Below are 18,337 nucleotides of genomic sequence, written 5' to 3'. Positions count from 1 at the left end.
ACTCCTAGTTTCATAGTAGATCCGTCACTGGGTGAGGGGATTCTCTCACAAATGGACCAAGGAGATAGCTGGGTAAAATGACTGGCGTATCCATCCTTTTTTTCCCGTGAGTCTAGCTATCAAAGGGAGCTGTTTGCGGAGGGAGAGAGCTCGATTTGAGTCCAGTAGCACCTCAAAGACCAACAAGATTTCTAGGGTATAAGTTTTTAAGAGTCAAAGCTCCCTTCTTCACATATCTGCTTTTGACTCCTGAAAGCTAAGGTGCTACTGGACTTCAGCTCTTCTACTGTAGACCAACGTGGCTATCCACCTGAAAATGTTTGCAGAGGGGAATTTAAACTGTATTTTGGCTGCACCAGGGCTCTTACTGGGTATATCAACCAAGACTTCATTTTTCCTTCTGTGTTCTACTATGTGTGTGTGTGGTGGAGAATGGTGACATCATGGATCACTGACATTACTGGGTGTATTAGATGTTGGCCATGTTGCTATGGATTCCATATGTTACATCATATTACATTAATAACTTACTTACATTAATAACCTTTCTCTGTTGTTCTCTGCTAGGACAGTGTAGTCATCACTGGAGGGACACCAGTTTAGCTCAACCTTAGCATGCTGTGCATGCTAACTTGCCAGGTGGGGCCCATTGAACCCTGTAGAACTTAGCTTGGAGGCAAGCTGCCTAGGCTGGGCAGCTGTGAACCAGGTAGCCAATGGTTTCTCTAAGGATCACACAACTACACGTAAGGTATTGTTGTGAATTTAAAGTGCATGGTTATGTCCTGTGGGATTGGATTAAAATAGCATGCTTTGAGGAAGCCAGAACCTATGACAAAATATATGGTAATATTTCTTAGGGACTGTAGATGTCTCATCAATGTGCCCTATGTTTTAGGGAATGGCTCCATCCAAGCTTTCTCAGGGCTTGGGAAAGGTGAAGGGAGGGGGCAGATATATGGCTGTCTGTGTAAGGAAAGAGAATGATTCTGGCAGGGAGAGAAAAAGGAGCAGACTGACACTGTTGTGAGTTGGCTGAAACATCTTGGGGTGCAGGATCGTGGTCTCATGAGAGGTAGAGAATCTGCTGCCCCGCCAGAGTACCTCTTTGACTCTCCATCTTTGCTCCCCTTGTATATTTGTAATTAGAATAAATACTACAAGAATGCTATGACTGTAGTACTCTGTCCTCCATAGGGAAACCAGGTAAGTGCTTACCCTGGAACTTCTCCAGAAAAGTGGAGGAACACATTATAATTCCACCTTAGCCAAGACAGCAAGGTTGAGAGTCAGTGTGTGTTATAGTGATAAGAGTGCCGAACTAGGATAGAGGAGAGTCTGGTTCAAATCCCTGCTCTGCCACAGAAGTTTAGTGGGTGACCTCGGAGAGTCGCTGTTTCTCAACCTAACCTACCTGACAGGGTTGTGGTTGTGATGATTAAGTGAAGGAAACAACATTGTAAACTTCTTTGGATCCCCATTAGAGGGAAAAGTGGGATATACCGGTAACTATCTAATAAATAAACAAACATTTATGAGCCTAAGTGCTCTATTTGCAATTTGCAGATCATAATGCTGACCTGTTCATTCTCAGCTTATTTAATATTAATTGAATGTAGTTGTATCAAAGACTAGTTGTTACCCAGTGGTTACAGATGCCCAACAAAGGGGGGATTTCTGCATACTGTTAAGGGAATTGGGGAGACTTTTGATTTTCAGGTTTTGGTGATCTTGGAAATATTTCCAACGAAACCTAGCTGCCTTAAGCTGAAATCCATAATTTCATCATCCACATACTAAACCAGATAGACTTGCTATGGCATATATTTAACCCCACAAAGATAACTAATACCATTTAGGTATCTTGTACCAACTATCCAATCAAGTCAGGCTGCACTCTTATGCACACCTCCTTGGGAATATTGCACAGTTTGTTTCCCCATAAAGATTAGTTGGGTTGTGCTGTCAGACATATTGATGATGGATATCCCAAGTGCCCTATTTCTTTGAGCTAAAAAGAGACAAGAGCTACTAAATCTTGATCATACCACTGTGGCTTGGTGGATGAGTATGTGATTTGCATGCAAAAAATCCCAGGTTCAATTCCTGGTGTCAGATTTCCAGTTTAAAAAGGACCTGGTGGTTGGTTATATGAAAGACCTCTACCAGAAACCTAGAACCACTGCAGTCAGACTACTAGTTTTTAAAATCTTGTAGGTGGGTATTGGGATCGCTGGAGATCTGCAGTGAGGTGAGCTGCCACCTGTTTATTCCTCTGCCTTTTGGTGCTCCCTTTATGCTCTTAATTGAGTGCCCTGTGAGTCCGAAGAGTTTACTTTGAAAATTTTTGAGTCTTAAGAGTAAATTATACTGACTTTGAAGGACCAAAGGGCTGCTTCAATATAAAACACATCATTGGTGCACTAGCTCATTATTCCTCTTTTTTTAACATTCCTAGAGTCAGCATCTGAGGGGACTTGCACAAAAGTGCAGCAGTAAGCGGTTCAGTGGATCTTCCAGAACCGATAGTGGAACCAGTGGTTCACAAAGCCAGCGGGCAAAACTAGGCAAACTTACCTAGCCAGCGTGGTGTAGTGGTCAAGAGCGGTGGTTTGGAGCGGTGGAGTCTGATCTGGAGAACTGGGTTTGATTCCCCACTCCTCCACCTGAGCGGCGGAGGCTAATCTGGTGAACCGGGTTGGTTTCCCTGTTCCTCCACATGAAGCCAGCTGGGTGACCTTGGGCTAGTCACAGCTCTCTTGGCCCCATCTACCTCACAAGGTGTCTGTTGAGGGGAAGGGAAGGTGACTGTAAGCTGGTTTGAGACTCCCTTAAGTGGTAGAGAAAGTCAGCATGTAAAAACCAACTCTTCTCCTTCTCGGGAGTAAGCTCCACTGAAACCAATGAGCCTTACTTCTAAGACTAACGGTGGCATCCTAAGCAGCATCAGCTCCCACCCGTCGAAGACCATTTACTTCAATGGATTCAGATAGGTGTACCTCTGCTTCGGATGTCTTGTTAAATATTCCGTCGGGTGCGTTACTACTAGAAGCACCGAAAACGATTAACCACAAACGGCGCAGAGCACACGGGATGTACTAAAACGAATGACAAGTCAGCCCATTGGAAGCAATGGGAGAGGCTGCACAGCCCATTGAAGATAATGGGAGAAGAGAGTGTCGGTTGACTTGCGTCAACCGACACTCTCTTCTCCCATTATCTTCAATGGGCTGGGCAGCCTCTCCCATTGCTTCCAATGGGCTGACTTGTCATTCGTTTTAGTACATCCCAGAGCACACACAGCCGCGCGCTGTCCCTTTAAGGGGCCGGGTTCCCTAGCTCTGACGTCAGGGGTGTTTCTGCACCACAGGCCGGCATCTGAGAACCTGTCCAGGCACGAGGGGGGAAAGAGGAGGCGAGAGCGGCGGGCAAGAGAGGCCAGCGGCACGGTTCCCCTTCGGAGCTGCCCCTCCCCCCCCCCGGGCCTTTCGCAGCTCTCCTCACAGCTCCCGGGACCAGCCGGCAGCGATGTCCGTCGCAGGCTTGAAGAAGCAGTTCCACAAGGCCACTCAGGTGGGGGGGGGGCTGGGGCCGGGTGGCGTGAAGCGCTTGGCCCCCCCGGGGTGGGGCTGGGGAGGGGGGGTGAGGGGCCCCTCAACGGACGCGCCTCGGTGGCCGAGCGCGAGACGCGCTTCCCGCCCTCCAAGGCGCCGATGCGCTTCTCCCCGGGACTGGCGGTGCAGGGGGGCGGCGGGCCTCTAGGGGGCGCTGCGCTCGGGCGGCTCGCGCGCGGACGCCGTTGGCTGGCGGTTGGTGTCGGGAGAGGCGCCCAGGGGTTCTCTCGAAGGCCGCAAGAAGGGCGGGATCCGCGGGGGACTCCCCGCTTCGCGCGGCCGGAAGGGCCCCCGTCCCGTTCTGCTCTTGCAACGGTCGGGGCTGGCAATGCAAAAGAGTCCGGCTCGGCCGTCTGTAGCCGAAGCTGGCATGAGTCTTTGGGTAGCGCTTGGTTGGACAGGTCTGCAGCATCAAACAGCTAACGCATACTGCATTGTGCTCTCTGGGGAGGAGGCGAAGGGGACAGCACCACCACCCCGCCTTGATTTTATTTATTTATTTATTTATTTATTTATTCGGAGCAATCACACTAGCGTGGCTTCGGATTAGAGTCCCGGCTGGTTAGTAGGAGACGTCAGATCCTTCTCTTCCCCCTCCCCCTCCCCCTCCCCCTCCCCCTCCCCCTCCCCCTCCCCCTCCCCCTCCCCCGCATTGGAGCACTTTAGCCGATGCCTAGCAGGCACCGGGAGGATTTGTAGCTGTTCATCCCCCACTGCTGCAGCCCTTGGCGGAAGGGGAGGGGGAGTACCGAGTACAGAGGACGGGCTGGGATTGCAACGTGCGTGCGTGCAGGAGTGGGGGGAGAGTCGAGGGCTGTGGGTCGATTGCGCTGTTCCCATACCTCCCAACTGAGTCTTGGAACGGGACGCTGATTATGTAAAAGTCCCCCTCCGGTGACCTTGCAGTGATGTGGCTACTGAGCTTTGATCTGACAAGCTGCTCCGTCGCATCATGAGACCCTGTCCCTGATTTTGTGCACAGTTCTGCCCCCACCCCCGTCTCGGTTTCTCCACCGGGAAACCATTGCTGCCACCATCCCTCCCGCTCCCTCCAGAATGCTGTCAGTTAACTGGCCGCCCCAAACATTAGTTGCTCTGTGAGAGAACGGCGCTGAACCAAAGACCAGGCTTATAAATTCCAGTGTAGAATTTAGTGTAAAAATTGTATATAAATACTTAGAAACCTGAGCAAAGTGGTGTTTTGGGGATGCATGGTGGATATTTTAAGGCTCAGCTACTATTTCTTAAGGCTGTTTCTGTGCAGGGCAAACATTAATCTATTGAAAGTGTTTCGGGAGAATGTCTCAGTGCTGCGATGTGAAGGGACGTGTTTTAAAAATGTTATCATAGATTCTAAACCTGCAATGTTTGTTAGTTTAGTTTTCAGATTGCCATGTTTATGACTAGTGGTGGTGAAAAAATGCTGCCTAACAGGCACAAATGTGTTGTTACGGCGCATGATTTCAGAAGTTGTATTTTTGTATTGCAGTATCAGGACTAGGTTCCAGTTCAGCTCACAGCGGGGTCCTGATCAAAGGAGATCCTCTGCGGTGGGACTGCAGTGGTATCCTAGCCTAAAACATACCACCTATTACATGTTTCTTGTGAAGGACCTTCACGCCACTTAAAAAATCATCCTAGTGAACCTCTTGCGGGAAGGAATGTGGTTTGGTGGCTAGCTTTGCACGGATGCATCATAATATGTTGTAGGAATCTCAGGCCTTCCTCCCAGAGCTAATAGCATAGCTCAATAGATGCTTGCCCTCCAATCTAATTCCCATTATGCCATCATCAATTAATTTCATTAGTGCTGAATTTTAGCTAATGGTATCCAAGTGAGCTTTGGCAAATGCTTTACTTGGGAAGCATGGCATGGTATCGCATGGTATCGCAACAATTGTTTAATGCTCTTAACATCAATATGGCATGTTCAGTAACAGGCATGACAGGGCAATGTGTCATCATTTTCTTATTTTATCGTTTATAATTTCTGTCCTATCTGGCTTTAACCACATTAACAGTGTTTATGGTTAAATCTGGTGTAGGAGGAAGGGAAATGTTGACAGTTTTATCACAGGTTAGGCACATTCATGATTAAAACATGGTGGAAAGAAGTCCCCTGTTGTTAATCAGAAGTCTTTTAAATGTTTAAATATTTGAAGGGATGTCATGTTGATGAGGGAACTAGCTTGTTCTCTGTTGCTCCAGAAACTAGGACACGGAGTAATGGATTTAAACTAATAGAAAAGCGATTCCACCTAAACATTAGGAAGAACTTTCTGACAGTGAGGGCTGTTCGACGGTGGAAATGTGCTGCCTCGGAGTGTGGTGGAGTCCCTGTCTTTGGAGGTCTTTAAGCAGAGGCTAGATGGCCATCTGTCATCTGTCGGGAGTGCTTTGATTGTGGGATGCTGCATGGCGGGGGGAGGGTTGGGGTCACTGGGGATGTGGGGGGAGGTAGTTGTTAATTTCCTGCATTGTGCAGGGGGTTGGACTAGATGACCCTGGTGGTCCCTTCCAACTCTATGATTCTATGAAATGATTTTAGTAGTGACAGGAGTCACTGAAGTCTTTCTTTAAATAGGAAAGGACTTCTTAGCAGAGAATGTTGGATCAATAGTCCAGTGACACTACTGACGTTGTTTCTGGCTTTGATCAATCGTTTCTAACAGGCACACGTGCAAATTCCATTAGGTCAATAGCAGAACTTGGATGACTTTTAACAAGTACAAATCACATGCCTCCTCCTGCGTTGGGGGAGGGAGGTTCCCCAAGGCATACTGTTCTCTCTCTCTCCGTATGCACATGGTATAGGTTTACACTCACAAAACCTATGTGTTGTCTGTATTAAATGGGAGGGAATAATTAATAGTCTAGCTTCCTCAGTAGTGGATTTAAGGCATATTTCTATGTGTGAACATATGTAATATGGTAAATAAAATTTATTTGTAAAATCACGTTAAGTTTATATAACTTAGAATTCAGTTCCCCTGATGAAGGTGGCTGATTTGGAGAGTGCACTCTGTGGTACCTTCCCCTCCCCAAACTCCGCCCTCTCCAGATATTTCCCAACCTGGATATCTCTTTTTATTTATACAGATTTGCATGGGAGACAGAAATATGAATTGATCTGTACAATGGCATAGCTATTTGATAAAGGCTGCAAGAACCATTAGTGGAACTGAGTCATTCTCCTTTCTTTGCTTCTCCGCTCCTTTTACAGTTCAGTATAGTGAAGCTGCGGTCTACTGCAGGTCAATTAAACACAAGTTGAAAGAGGCTTTAAATGTCTCCACTGGACATGGTATTAATAGCATTCCTAATGAGTAAACTCTTAAGTGCCATGAACCGGATCGGCAAGTGTGAAGTTTATAGTTGGAGAAAGGTGTTTAACTTTTAGAAGGCTGCCAACTGAGAGTGTTGATTAGAACCCTGGAATGGCTTTTTGCCTTCTTATCATGATACGGTCCAGAGAATCAGGTGTGTTAGTCTGTTACAGCACAAACAAGGAATATTTTTTTCCCTTATAGCTACCAGATTTATTATGGCAAAATATTATGTAGATCAGAGCCAATTTTATCAGAAGCATTTTGGTATCTTGGCTAGCAGCTAAGCATCCATGGAGGGAAGCAAACTGTAAGCAGTGGAACCAAAAGGCCATGAAATGCAAGCAGTACAGTCTGTGACCATTTCTATGCAAAGCTCAAATGTATACAAGATCAGCTCAATGTGATGTTGCCAGTTATTGCTGCTATTCATGCTCAGTCTTCCTAGTTTTGCTGAACTAGTTTAATATCAGTAGTGAGTGCCAGACACAAACTGTGAAATAGTCAACCTGATAAATTTAATTCAGAATTTCCACCCTGAAGTCTCCCTTTTGAAGTTCTGTTGTTGAAGTAGGCTGCCTTTCAGGTTAGCAATAGAGTGGCATGGGAGACTAAAAAGTTATCTCGTCCATCTCTGGATGTTGCCAATGTTTGCTGTTGGATTCGTGCCTGTTCTTGTTTTGCATAGAGACTCACCTGTTTGACCTGGTAGGCAGTAAAACAGCATTGCAGACATTGAATTTAACCAGCTGCTAAACAAGGGCGGAGAGGATCCCCTTTGAACATGGGGATCATCAGACCTGCATGAATAAAAGTCCTAATTTGGGAGAAGGTTGTAATAAGGTCGGGAATTAGGAGGGATTGAGTGAAAAAGCTGGCTGGATCCAACCCATATGATGTGTGTGAGTGTTAAGTGCCGTCAAGTCGCTTCCGACTCATGGTGACCCCATGAATGAAAGTCCTCCAAAATGTCCTATCTTTGACAGCCTTGCTCAGATCTTGCATCTTGAGGGCTGTGGCTTCCTTTATTGAGTCAGTCCATCTCTTCTTGGGTCTTCCTCTTTTCCTGCTGCCCTCAACTTTTCCTAGCATGACTGTCTTTTCCGGTGACTCTTGTCGTCTCATGATGTGACCAAAATACGATAGCCTCAGTTTAGTCATTTTAGCTTCTAGGGTCAGTTCAGGCTTGATTTGATCTATAACCCACTGATTTGTTTTTTTGGCAGTCCACGGTATCCGTAACACTCTCCTCCAACACCATATTTCAAAGGAATCTACTTTCTTCCTATCAGCTTTCTTCACTGTCCAGCTTTCACACCCATACATAGAAATAGGAAATACGATGGCATGAATTAATCTAGTCTTGGTGGCCAGTGACACATCCTTACACTTCAAAATCTTTTCTAGCTCCTTCATGGCTGCCCTTCCCAGTCTCAATCTCCTTCTGATTTCTTGGCTGAAGTCTCCCTTTTGGTTGATGGTGCAGCCAAGGAATAGAAAGTCTTGAACAATTTCAATTTCCTCATTGTCAACCTTAAAGTTGTGTAATTCTCCTGTAGTCATTACTTTTGTTTTCTTGATGTTCAGCTGTAGTCCTGCTTTGGCTCTTTCTCTTTTAACTTTCAGCGTATATTATTATGTTGGTAGATGAGCAGTTGAGAGTATCCCCAATATTATTAGGAATAGATTTGCCTCTGTTGATATGGAGACAGACAAAGCTGGCACCAGAACTGCAGAGACTGATACTGTATTTGTGTAGGTTTAAATCATGTTTTGGAGGACATTAATTCGCAGGGTCTCCATAGGTCGGAATCGACTTGATGGCACTTAACATGCGCAGGTTTAAAATCAAGATCACTGCAGGTGTTCAAACTAGTTTATCAACAGTAGGAATTTTTTTTTGTATTAAATTTTGAAGGGTACATAGGGGAAATATAACATTTCGTTACACTCTTTGTCCATGCCCGTTATAGCCAGTCTTAACCCCACCTACAATCTCTTATAAAATTGAAAAATATAATTAATCTAGTCTAATAAGCTGTCTTGTAAACCATTATACCTTTTGACTATAGCTAATATCTCTTTTCTAAATCTTGGCTCAGCTATTAGAAAATATGTAGCTTTTCGACTGTTATTGCTGTCTTTCATTATCCCCTGTTTCAAGCATATCTATCTAAAAACAGTTGCCATCTCTGCTTGTGATCGTCAATCGGCATTCTTCAAAGCAAATTTGTTAGACTTGACATAGTTGCAAACTCGTGCATTTTTGTAATCCACTCTGATAATTCCGGAATTCTCTTGGCTTTCCAATAAGTGGCAAATAAAGTTCTCGCCGCCATTGTTGCATACTGAAAAAGTTCCTTGTATGTACATTGTAACTGAGCTGGAATTATCCCAAGCAACATGTACTTAGTGTCTAAGTCAAAGTTGGTGTGCAGCATTCCCTGAATTTCTCTGTGTATCATCTTCCAATATTTTTGTGCTTTTTCGCACATACACCATTGGTGAAAGAAAGTTCCTTCAATTTCCGAACTACTTCTAGACAGAAGAATTCAGCAGCACAGTGCTTTTGTTAGTGTGTGTGTCTATTATCCTGAATTTCATACCTGGTACCAAAACCAGAATGTACAATATGTTTACTTGGTACAGATGCCAGAGTATACAATATGTGTCCGTAGTTGTGAAGATGTTTGTAAGTAGCTGTTGTCCTCTTTTAAAAACCACAGAAGTGGACTCTGGCAAAGGATCGGGACTTCCTTTGATGGCTTTTTTAGGGTAAGGTGTAATTTTATGAACACACATGCTTCCTTCACAACTGCCACCATATTTTATAAAGCTTCAAAACCTGCTAGGTGATGTACAAATCAAACATAATTAAAAGCCAGGCATGTTAAGGAAGAAACAAAAAGGGAAATTAGGTTGAATGTGTATACTTGAGTAGCTGTGCCAGAATCTAAAAAGTAGAATATAGAACCACTGATATAGAACTCCTCCCCTCCTCACTATTGTCTTCTGGTTTTGCCATGGTGGTAATTAGACAGTAGGGACCCATATAATTACCCCCCCATGATTTGGTTCTTAGATCCATATGTTATTTGAATGGGTTGTGGGGGGTACATTATGGGGAAGCAGTTTCTTTGCATCTGATAACTGCAGTGGAATTTCTGAAAGTAGAAATTTGCTGCCATCTTCAATTCTGTCTGTTTGTTGTAATGGAGAAATCATTGTTGGATACTGTTTTGTTATCCTAACCATCTGCAAACTTAATGTGATCCTCCAATTGTCCTTGAAGGCTGAGGCATCCAATAAGCAGTGATCATTTTTGGGTAACATTGCAGATCCTGGAGATGTGGATCTGAATAAGGAACCTTTCCTTGGTCTTGCAAATCACTAGCTTGGAAATTTTGAGAGATAGTTGGTCAAATGTAAATTAACAGCCACCTGATGGACAACCACTTCTACTTCCTTTGATGGCCCCTCTGAAACATTCTACTTACTAAACTTCTAGTCTGGTACAGGAGGAGTTCTGTTTACTTGCTAGAAGCACAAGTGATGTTTAGCTACCTGTCTCAGATTCCCCGCTCAGAGGAGTAGCGTAAGTAAAGTACAAGTCCCTGTAGTAGATGAAGCTTCCAATCCTATTCAGGTGAGTAGTCCTGTGACACTTGCTTCTCATGGCAGTCTTTGTTAGTATTACTAAAAATCTTTTTACCACACACACACACACTTCATATTTGTGCGGGTAGAAACTGTCATGGAAAACTGACTTCAACAGTGCAATCCTAATCAGAGTTGTATTCTTCTAAGGACTGCACTGTAAATTTTGGAAGGTCAGCGATTTTTGCTTGCCAAATGACTTTTTTTTTTTTGGTTTTGCTATAAAAAGCCATCCACCAGCATTTAGAATTACCCAAGGGCTCCTTTCTGTTTAACTTTGTGCTCAGTTATGATTTATCAGAAGCAGAAACACTGTTACCTAATGTTTAATTACTCCCCCAACCCTGGATTTAATCTTGAAATGCAAAACAGTACCACACTTTCTTAATCTGACATTAGGGCAGATGTCTCAGAAACCTAGCCAACTCGCCCTAAAAAACTGTGTGAGTGTTGTAAAATGCATTGCATGATTGTACAAAGTGAAATGTGTGCCCACATCAGAATCTCACAGGTTTTTATGATAAGGATTTTTTTATTTTATCATTTGGATCTATAACTTAATTGTATAGTTCACTGTAACCATAGTTAACCTGCTAACCATAGTCATAATCTTGTCTGCTTATCCTCTGCAGGTGTGGGGATTTACTGCAATATTTAACTTGGCAAAAAAATAATTGGTTCACATCAAAGAGCTCCCATCTCAGTGTTCACAGACAGCTGTGATCCCATGCTGTGATTTCCCAGAGGAAAGCAATGGGGCACAACCAGTTGGAGGGCTGGAGGTGGGGTAGACTACCAACTTTATTTTAATGATCTCAGGTATATCTTGGCATCAGAATTAATTTTATCTAGGGATAGATGCTTTCCTTTAGTGGCTCAACTGTGATTTTATTCTACAATCCAGCTTTTAAGGCTTAACCCTTGAACACCCATTGGAAGCTTGTCAGCTACCCTTCATTTCAGAACAACATGATTCCAATATGTTCAAAACCCTCAAAAGCAATTTGGGGAGTTTCCTACAAGTATGGAAATTGGTTAGGATCTGTCTAGCCAGTTTCTTATTGGTATGACTAGTAAAGCTGAGTCTTTACCAAACAATTGCTGTGAATGTTTGGAAAAGCTAGTAAAGCCCAGATTTTTTCTGACTGCAACATGGTTCCACTGGGGGAAAAAATCAAAATTAAAAGGAAATAATTGCATAATACCCAGGGGAAAAAAGGAGAGCAGATCCTCTCATTCATGAAAGTGTTACGCTAGGGGTGAACCACATTTTCATTTATTTACTTCATTTATATCCTGCATTTCTCCCCTGTGAGAATCCAAAGTGGCTAACAGTATTCTCCATTTTATCCTCACAACAACCCTTGTAAGGTGGGTTAGGCTGAGAGTTTGTAACTGGCCTAGGGTCACCCAGTGGGGTTGCATGGCAGAGTGGGGATTGAACCTGTACTTCTGGGAGGACAACAGGCTCCACCTGGAGGTTGGCAACCTTATCATCACCAGCAGGGCTTTGCTGCCTCATTCTACTGCTTTTGTGAACCAGTCCTTAAAATTGATTTAATTAGGGGATGAGTGCTTTAAGGTCCTTTCTTAAAAGATAAATGATGCTATTTGATGGAAAGATCAATAGAAAAGAAGCTATGCTGTCCTTTGGTTCTTTTTCACTCATCCTCTTGAAAGAATCCTTTCCTTGTTTTATATAGAATGAGAGAAGGCATTAGTATGCGGACTTTGTGCCACCACACTGAAGTAGCCACAGTTAAGGACAAAATATGAGAACAGATGGAGATTTTTCATAAAGTAAAATTTTTTAAATGAATTTGAATAATTGTTCTAATCTCTGGCATGCAAACTGAATGAATCAGACTGCTGGTGAGCTAATATTTAAGATATTGATGTCTTAATTAAAAATTGAGGCTGTTTATGATTATTAATGCACTTTATGCTAGTGAAGCTTCAGATATGACTGGTTGTCATGCAATAGTAAATGCGTAGCAGAAAATGGATACAGTAATTGTGGCACTTTTATAGTACTTTACTAAAGCATGTTACCTACATCAGCAGTACTTGGTACAACAGCCCAGTAAGGTAGGCGAGTGTTTGTTAGATGGGACAAGTACAGTGGCTTGCCTATGGTCACTTGGTGTACTCTTGGTTGAGATGAGGTTTGAAGCAGTGGCTTCTGCAGCTCGTACTCTTGGCTAGAGCCTAGCACCAGCAGTATGTATTTAAAACTGCAATTACAACGTACAAGAGTGTGAAATGAATAAAATAATAATTACAAGCAACAACTGCAATAACAAACTGCATGCTGTACCTTAAGTTCTTAAAATGAGTGCAGCATTTCCTTGGAATAAATGTCACAATTCTTTGGTTGTGCCTTTTTCCATGATCCGTTCTCCTCAATTGCTTCATTTTAATCATGAGCAAACTGTCTGCCAAATTACATTGCTAATCTGAGATTATTTTAGAGTCATATGCCTTTCACAAAAATATACCCCAGAATTGAAATCCTTTAGCTGTTCTCCTTCATATTTATATTTATTTTTACCAGTTTGTTATTGGTTTCTGTATTATCAAGTTTGCTTAAATCCGGTGCACAAGCCAGGTGAATATTCTGTGTCAGGTACTGAATACTTGTGTGATTGCTTACAATACTATTTTTCTTTTCTTCTTTTTTAAACATATTTTATTATATATTTTATAAAACAAACAATAGTAGACATACACATTCAGTCTTTTTTCACCCTTTTCAGGGTTCGGGTAAATAGTAGTCTTTTCAAAATTTGCATTTTATATCATTAAACAAAAGGAAAAGTTAATCTGCCTTAATGTACAGTTCTGTGATCATAGCCATTATATCTGCTTTAGTTATAATTGCATTCCTAGGTATTCCCACTACTCTTTCTCTAGTTATTGATATTTGTATTTTATTATCTGATTAACCATGGAATGTCCTGAATGACTCGCTATGCCAATAAAGGATTTGAATTTGAAAAGAAGTCTGGTCAGTGCTCGCCATCCATGGATCAGTCTTCAAGCTGAACTTCTCTGAAAGTTCTTTTATGGAACATACCTGGTTGGCTCACCTGTGTCTTCTCTAGTGAGGTTCAAGCTTTTATTAGTGCTTATGATATTACAAGAAATCTGGTGCAAAGAAAGTTCTTATTTACCAGACTTTGTAACTTTTGTTAGCCTTGCCCTCCCCAGTTTAAGGGGGGCAGACCTAAAGGGGGTCTTGTTTGTTTAATTTCCTCTTCAATTAGATGCCATAGAATTAAATTCTCTGTAGCCACTAAGGGGAGATCCATTTTCAAAATGCCACCAGACAGTTCACTGCCACATGTCACTCCTGCCTCCTTTTTTAGCCCTTTTAGAAGATTTCCTCTCCAATTTTCCTTGCTGGGCCACACTGTAGTATTTTGGCATGGCTCTGTGGGGAAAGGGGCAACGGGGGGTCCCAGCAAAATTGCTTATGTACCAAAATACATAAGATAAAGCAGTAGCTACAATCCACGTGCAAATAATCCACAATAAAGAATAGGTAGGCAAAAGTAGTCCCCTGTGTAAGCACCGGGTCATTATTGACTTGGGTGATGTCACATCCCAATGTTTACTAGACAGACTATGTTTATGGAGTGGTTTGCCATTGCCTTCCCAAATTGTCTACATTTTACCCCCAGCAAGCTGGGTACTCATTTTACTGACCTTGGAAGGATGAAAGGCTGAGTCAATCCTGAGCGGCTACCTGAAACCGACTTCCGTCAGGATCGAACTCAGATCATGAGCAGAGCTTTGACTGCAGTACTGCATTTTACCACTCTGTGCCATGGTGCTATAAATAAATAATACCTAAGAGCTAATGTGCTGCCCCCTCTACCTGATACTGTGCTGCCCCCTCTACCTGATACTGTGCTGTCCCCTCTACCTGTGCTTATCAGCTGCCAAATGTTTATTTCACCAAGTGCTCACTGCCTACCTAAGCAATAGGAGAAGGGCCAGGCAGACTTGGTGAAATATTTCATATCAAAAGAAAATACTATTCTTTGGACTTGCATAGGGAAATGCCTACTAAGCTCAAAGGCATCAAACTGCTCCATCCTGTAAGCTAAGAGAAGAGTCAGAACTAAGGGCGAAAACGCACGGTCGCTTTATCCTCCTTTAATCCCTGTTTTAGCCAGGATCGAACGCACATTAGGCGAAATGCATGCATTCAATCCTGGCTGAAACAGGGATTAAAGGAGGATAAAGCGACCATGCGTTTTCACCCTAAGAGAAGACTCAGAACCATGTGGCTGCCAGTCAGCCAGTTCTCAGCAGATTTCCATGCATGGTCACAATTCAATAAACTGTCAAATGGAACTGCTTCTCAGCTTCAAAGTTTGGACTGTTTTTGCAAAGATTGGCCCCAACTTTGATATAAGGGTTCAAAATAACTGCCAAAAATGCTGTCTTTGAAACCCAGCACTGTAGAACTCCAGAGAACCATGTAACTCTACATGTTTCACTCTCCAACTTGTTTTTATTAAATCAACATTGCTTGTAATGCAGAATTGCACAGCTGTTAGTTTCCAAAATACTATTTTTGCATATATTTTTTAATTTTTTAATTAATTTTAAATCATATATAGATATACAGAAAAAAACTGGAAGGGGAAGGGAACAATATTTAGGATTCAGTTTATCTTAAATTGTTTCTACCCCTCTTTAGGTTGTAGGACTGTATTTTCAGGTTATTTACAGATTGAAATTAATTTCTTACTGAAATAAGTTATTGTTTAAATAAACTAAGCACTATCTGTTGTTTTTGATGTATTCATAAAAGGATTTCCATTTTTCCTGATGTTGTTCTATTGAATTATCTTTTAATGCTTCCATTAGCTGCGCCATCGTTATGTATTCCAGAGCTTTATCGATCCATGTTTGAATGTCTGGAAGATTTTTTGTTCTCCACATTGTCGCTATCACAACTCTTGCAGCTGTTGTAAGATGCCGTATTACATCTTGCTGATCCTTATTTATTTTGTTCAAAAGGAATATTTTGGGATCGTACTCTATACGCTTTCCTACAATGCCTTCTATATTCGCATGGATTTTTTCCCAAAATTTTTGGACTGACTCAGATGACCACCAACAATGATCGAAGGTGCCTCTAATCTTGTGGCACTTCCAACATAAGACGGATGCTTGTTTGTTCATGTTCTGTATATCATTAGGCGTTATATACCACCTATGAAGCATTTTGAACCAATTTTTGTGGATACTTTGGCAAAGGGTGAATTTGATGTTCTTTCGAAATAGCTGTTCCCACTCTTCGGTTGTTATCGTCTCATCAAAATTCTGCATCCATTTGATTTGGCAAGCCTTGATTTGTTCTTCTTCTGTGTCATGAGTCCTCAATAATTTGTATATTTTTCCTAATAAATGTTCCTTTGATTTACTTATCATTTGTTCAAAGTCAGTCTCTTCTTTTAGCTTTTTTCCTTAAATCTTGACCATAATTGATGACATGTTAACCAGGGCATTTGTGGGTATGTATCCTGGATATCTTGCAGAGATTTGAATTTGGCATCTTTTTATTAAATCTCGATATTTTATTGTCCCAAACATGCGTTTTTCCGCCATAGAACCATGGGCATTAAAAGGAGCCATCAATAATGGAGGGGAGGGGCTTAGCCTTGGTTTAAGTTTTCGCCAGGTTTTAATCATATTTTCAATAGTCGAATGCCCTTTGATTTTATCCGTATATTTCATAGTGTTTTCCCCCCAAAGCATATAATGTGATCCACATTGGAGATCTGTCAGTTCTAGTTTGATATTTCTATCATCCGGATGCAATATCCAATCCTTTAGTTGGACCAAGGTGGCTGCTTGATGGTATAGTTTTATGTTTGGAAGCGATAGTCCTCCTTTTCTTGTGTCATCCTCCATAATTTTGAATTTAATTCGTGGTCTTCCCCCCCCCCCATACAAATTTATTAAGTTTCCGCTGCCAGATACTAAATATTTTGTCATCAATTTTTATTGGAATCATTTGGAATAAAAAGATTAGGCGTGGGAGAACATTCGTTTTTATAGTAGCAATCTTGCCCAGCCATGAAATCTTTAGTTTGGTCCATGTATCTAAATTCTTCTTTATTTTGTTCCAAACTGCCTCATAATTATATTTGTATATGTCTTTGCTCTCTTTTGGCACATATTGTAGTTAATTTCTACATTAGTGGCCAACTCCTAGTTATATGAGCTTGAATACAAGACCCCACAGCATAATGACAAGTTATTTGTGCAAAACTGCTTTTTGTTGGAGGATCCAATTTCGCTTTTTGAAAAAAAATGCTTAACATTATGATGATCGTTGTACAATTCAATAAATATAGTGTTAAAAAGTATCATTTAATTGTCTTTGTTCAGTACCTTTATCATGTTTTAAAACATTTAGTGGGAGGGAATAGGTGACATTCTGGTGAGTAGCTCGGCACCACTAATGTGAAGTAGGAAAATATGAAGGAAAGTGAAAGAAACTGGCAGACAGTTTGGCAGAATGGGGACTTGTTCCATTAACCAATAAAAATCTATTTAACACAGTTTTGTGCAAATCCTATGGACCTTCAGTTAGAAGAGCCCATCATTTTTTCAATATGAATGCTCTGCATAATATTCCCCAGCCAAACGCAGCTGTTCTGAAGTGGCCAGTTTAGGGAGAAGAATGAAAGCCTCTGAGTCCGTACATCAACATTGACTAAGCAGATCAGCACTATGGACAGCTCTCTGCACAGTTCATTCTTGGTCGTTTTTATTTTTGACGCCTAACATAAAAGTCTGGCCACCAAGATTAGGTTAATTCATGCCATCGTATTCCCTATTACTATGTATGGGTGTGAAAGCTGGACAATGAAGAAAGCTGACAGGAAGAAAGTAGACTCCTTTGAAATGTGGTGTTGGAGGAGAGTGTTACGGATACTATGGACTGCCAAAAAAACACATCAGTGGGTTATAGATCAAATCAAGCCTGAACTGACCCTAGAAGTTAAAATAACTAAACTGAGGCTATTGTATTTTGGTCACATTATGAGAAGGCAAGAGTCACTAGAAAAGACAGTCATGCTAGGAAAGTTGAGGGCAGCAGGAAAAGAGGAAGACCCAATAAGAGATGGATTGACTCAATAAAGGAAGCCACAGCCCTCGAGTTGCAAGACCTGAGCAGGGCTGTCAAAGATAGGACATTTTGGAGGACATTGTTTCATAGGGTCACCATGAGTTGGAAGTGACTTGACGGCACTTAACACACACACACAACATAAAATTTGGGTTTTGAAACCATTACAGAGGTCCATAGCTTCTTGGCTGTAGAGCAATATACCTGTTGATTACAATGTCACTTTACTTTCAGTTCTCACCTTTCCCTGTGTTTGTACTTTATAATGTGATAACCCCTCTCTGGAATGCAGAGAAATGTCTTGTTATCTGGATAAATAACTACACTATGGGAAGAAAGGTAAGCAATGCATGTTACGACCACTATGGGAAGTACCATTTTTTTCAGCTAACAGATAAAGTGAGTCAGTTGAATGCTGGGCTTTAAAAAATAAATTCTGTGCACATGCATCTAGGAAACACTGGTGTTTCCCACCGAAATTATAATGGGAAGCATTCTTCTTAAATTGATTGCAATAAGTGTATGAATTAGAACATCTGACTAGCTTTTCCCAACATTTTACCCGACAAGTGTATTGGATGAAA

The 18,337-nt window shown here is 42.0% G+C and overlaps 1 protein-coding gene across 2 annotated transcripts in view; it reads left to right on the top strand.

Annotated features, from left to right (window-relative positions):
• Positions 1-3,504: 3,504 nt before the first annotated feature.
• SH3GL2 (SH3 domain containing GRB2 like 2, endophilin A1) overlaps positions 3,505-18,337 on the top strand; it is a 115,580-nt gene continuing 100,747 nt past the window's right edge. For both annotated transcript variants that reach the window (XM_056848148.1, XM_056848147.1), the window contains exon 1: positions 3,505-3,573. In XM_056848148.1, coding sequence (XP_056704126.1) covers positions 3,529-3,573 — 45 coding nt within the window. In that variant the 5' untranslated portion in view covers positions 3,505-3,528. The remainder of the gene's footprint in view (positions 3,574-18,337) is intronic.

Source organism: Euleptes europaea, chromosome 4, assembly GCF_029931775.1.
Source record: "Euleptes europaea isolate rEulEur1 chromosome 4, rEulEur1.hap1, whole genome shotgun sequence".
In the NCBI taxonomy this organism is placed as follows: Eukaryota; Metazoa; Chordata; class Lepidosauria; order Squamata; family Sphaerodactylidae; genus Euleptes; species Euleptes europaea.
Note: the sequence above shows the minus strand (reverse complement) of the source record. Positions and strands in the feature narration are given on the sequence as shown.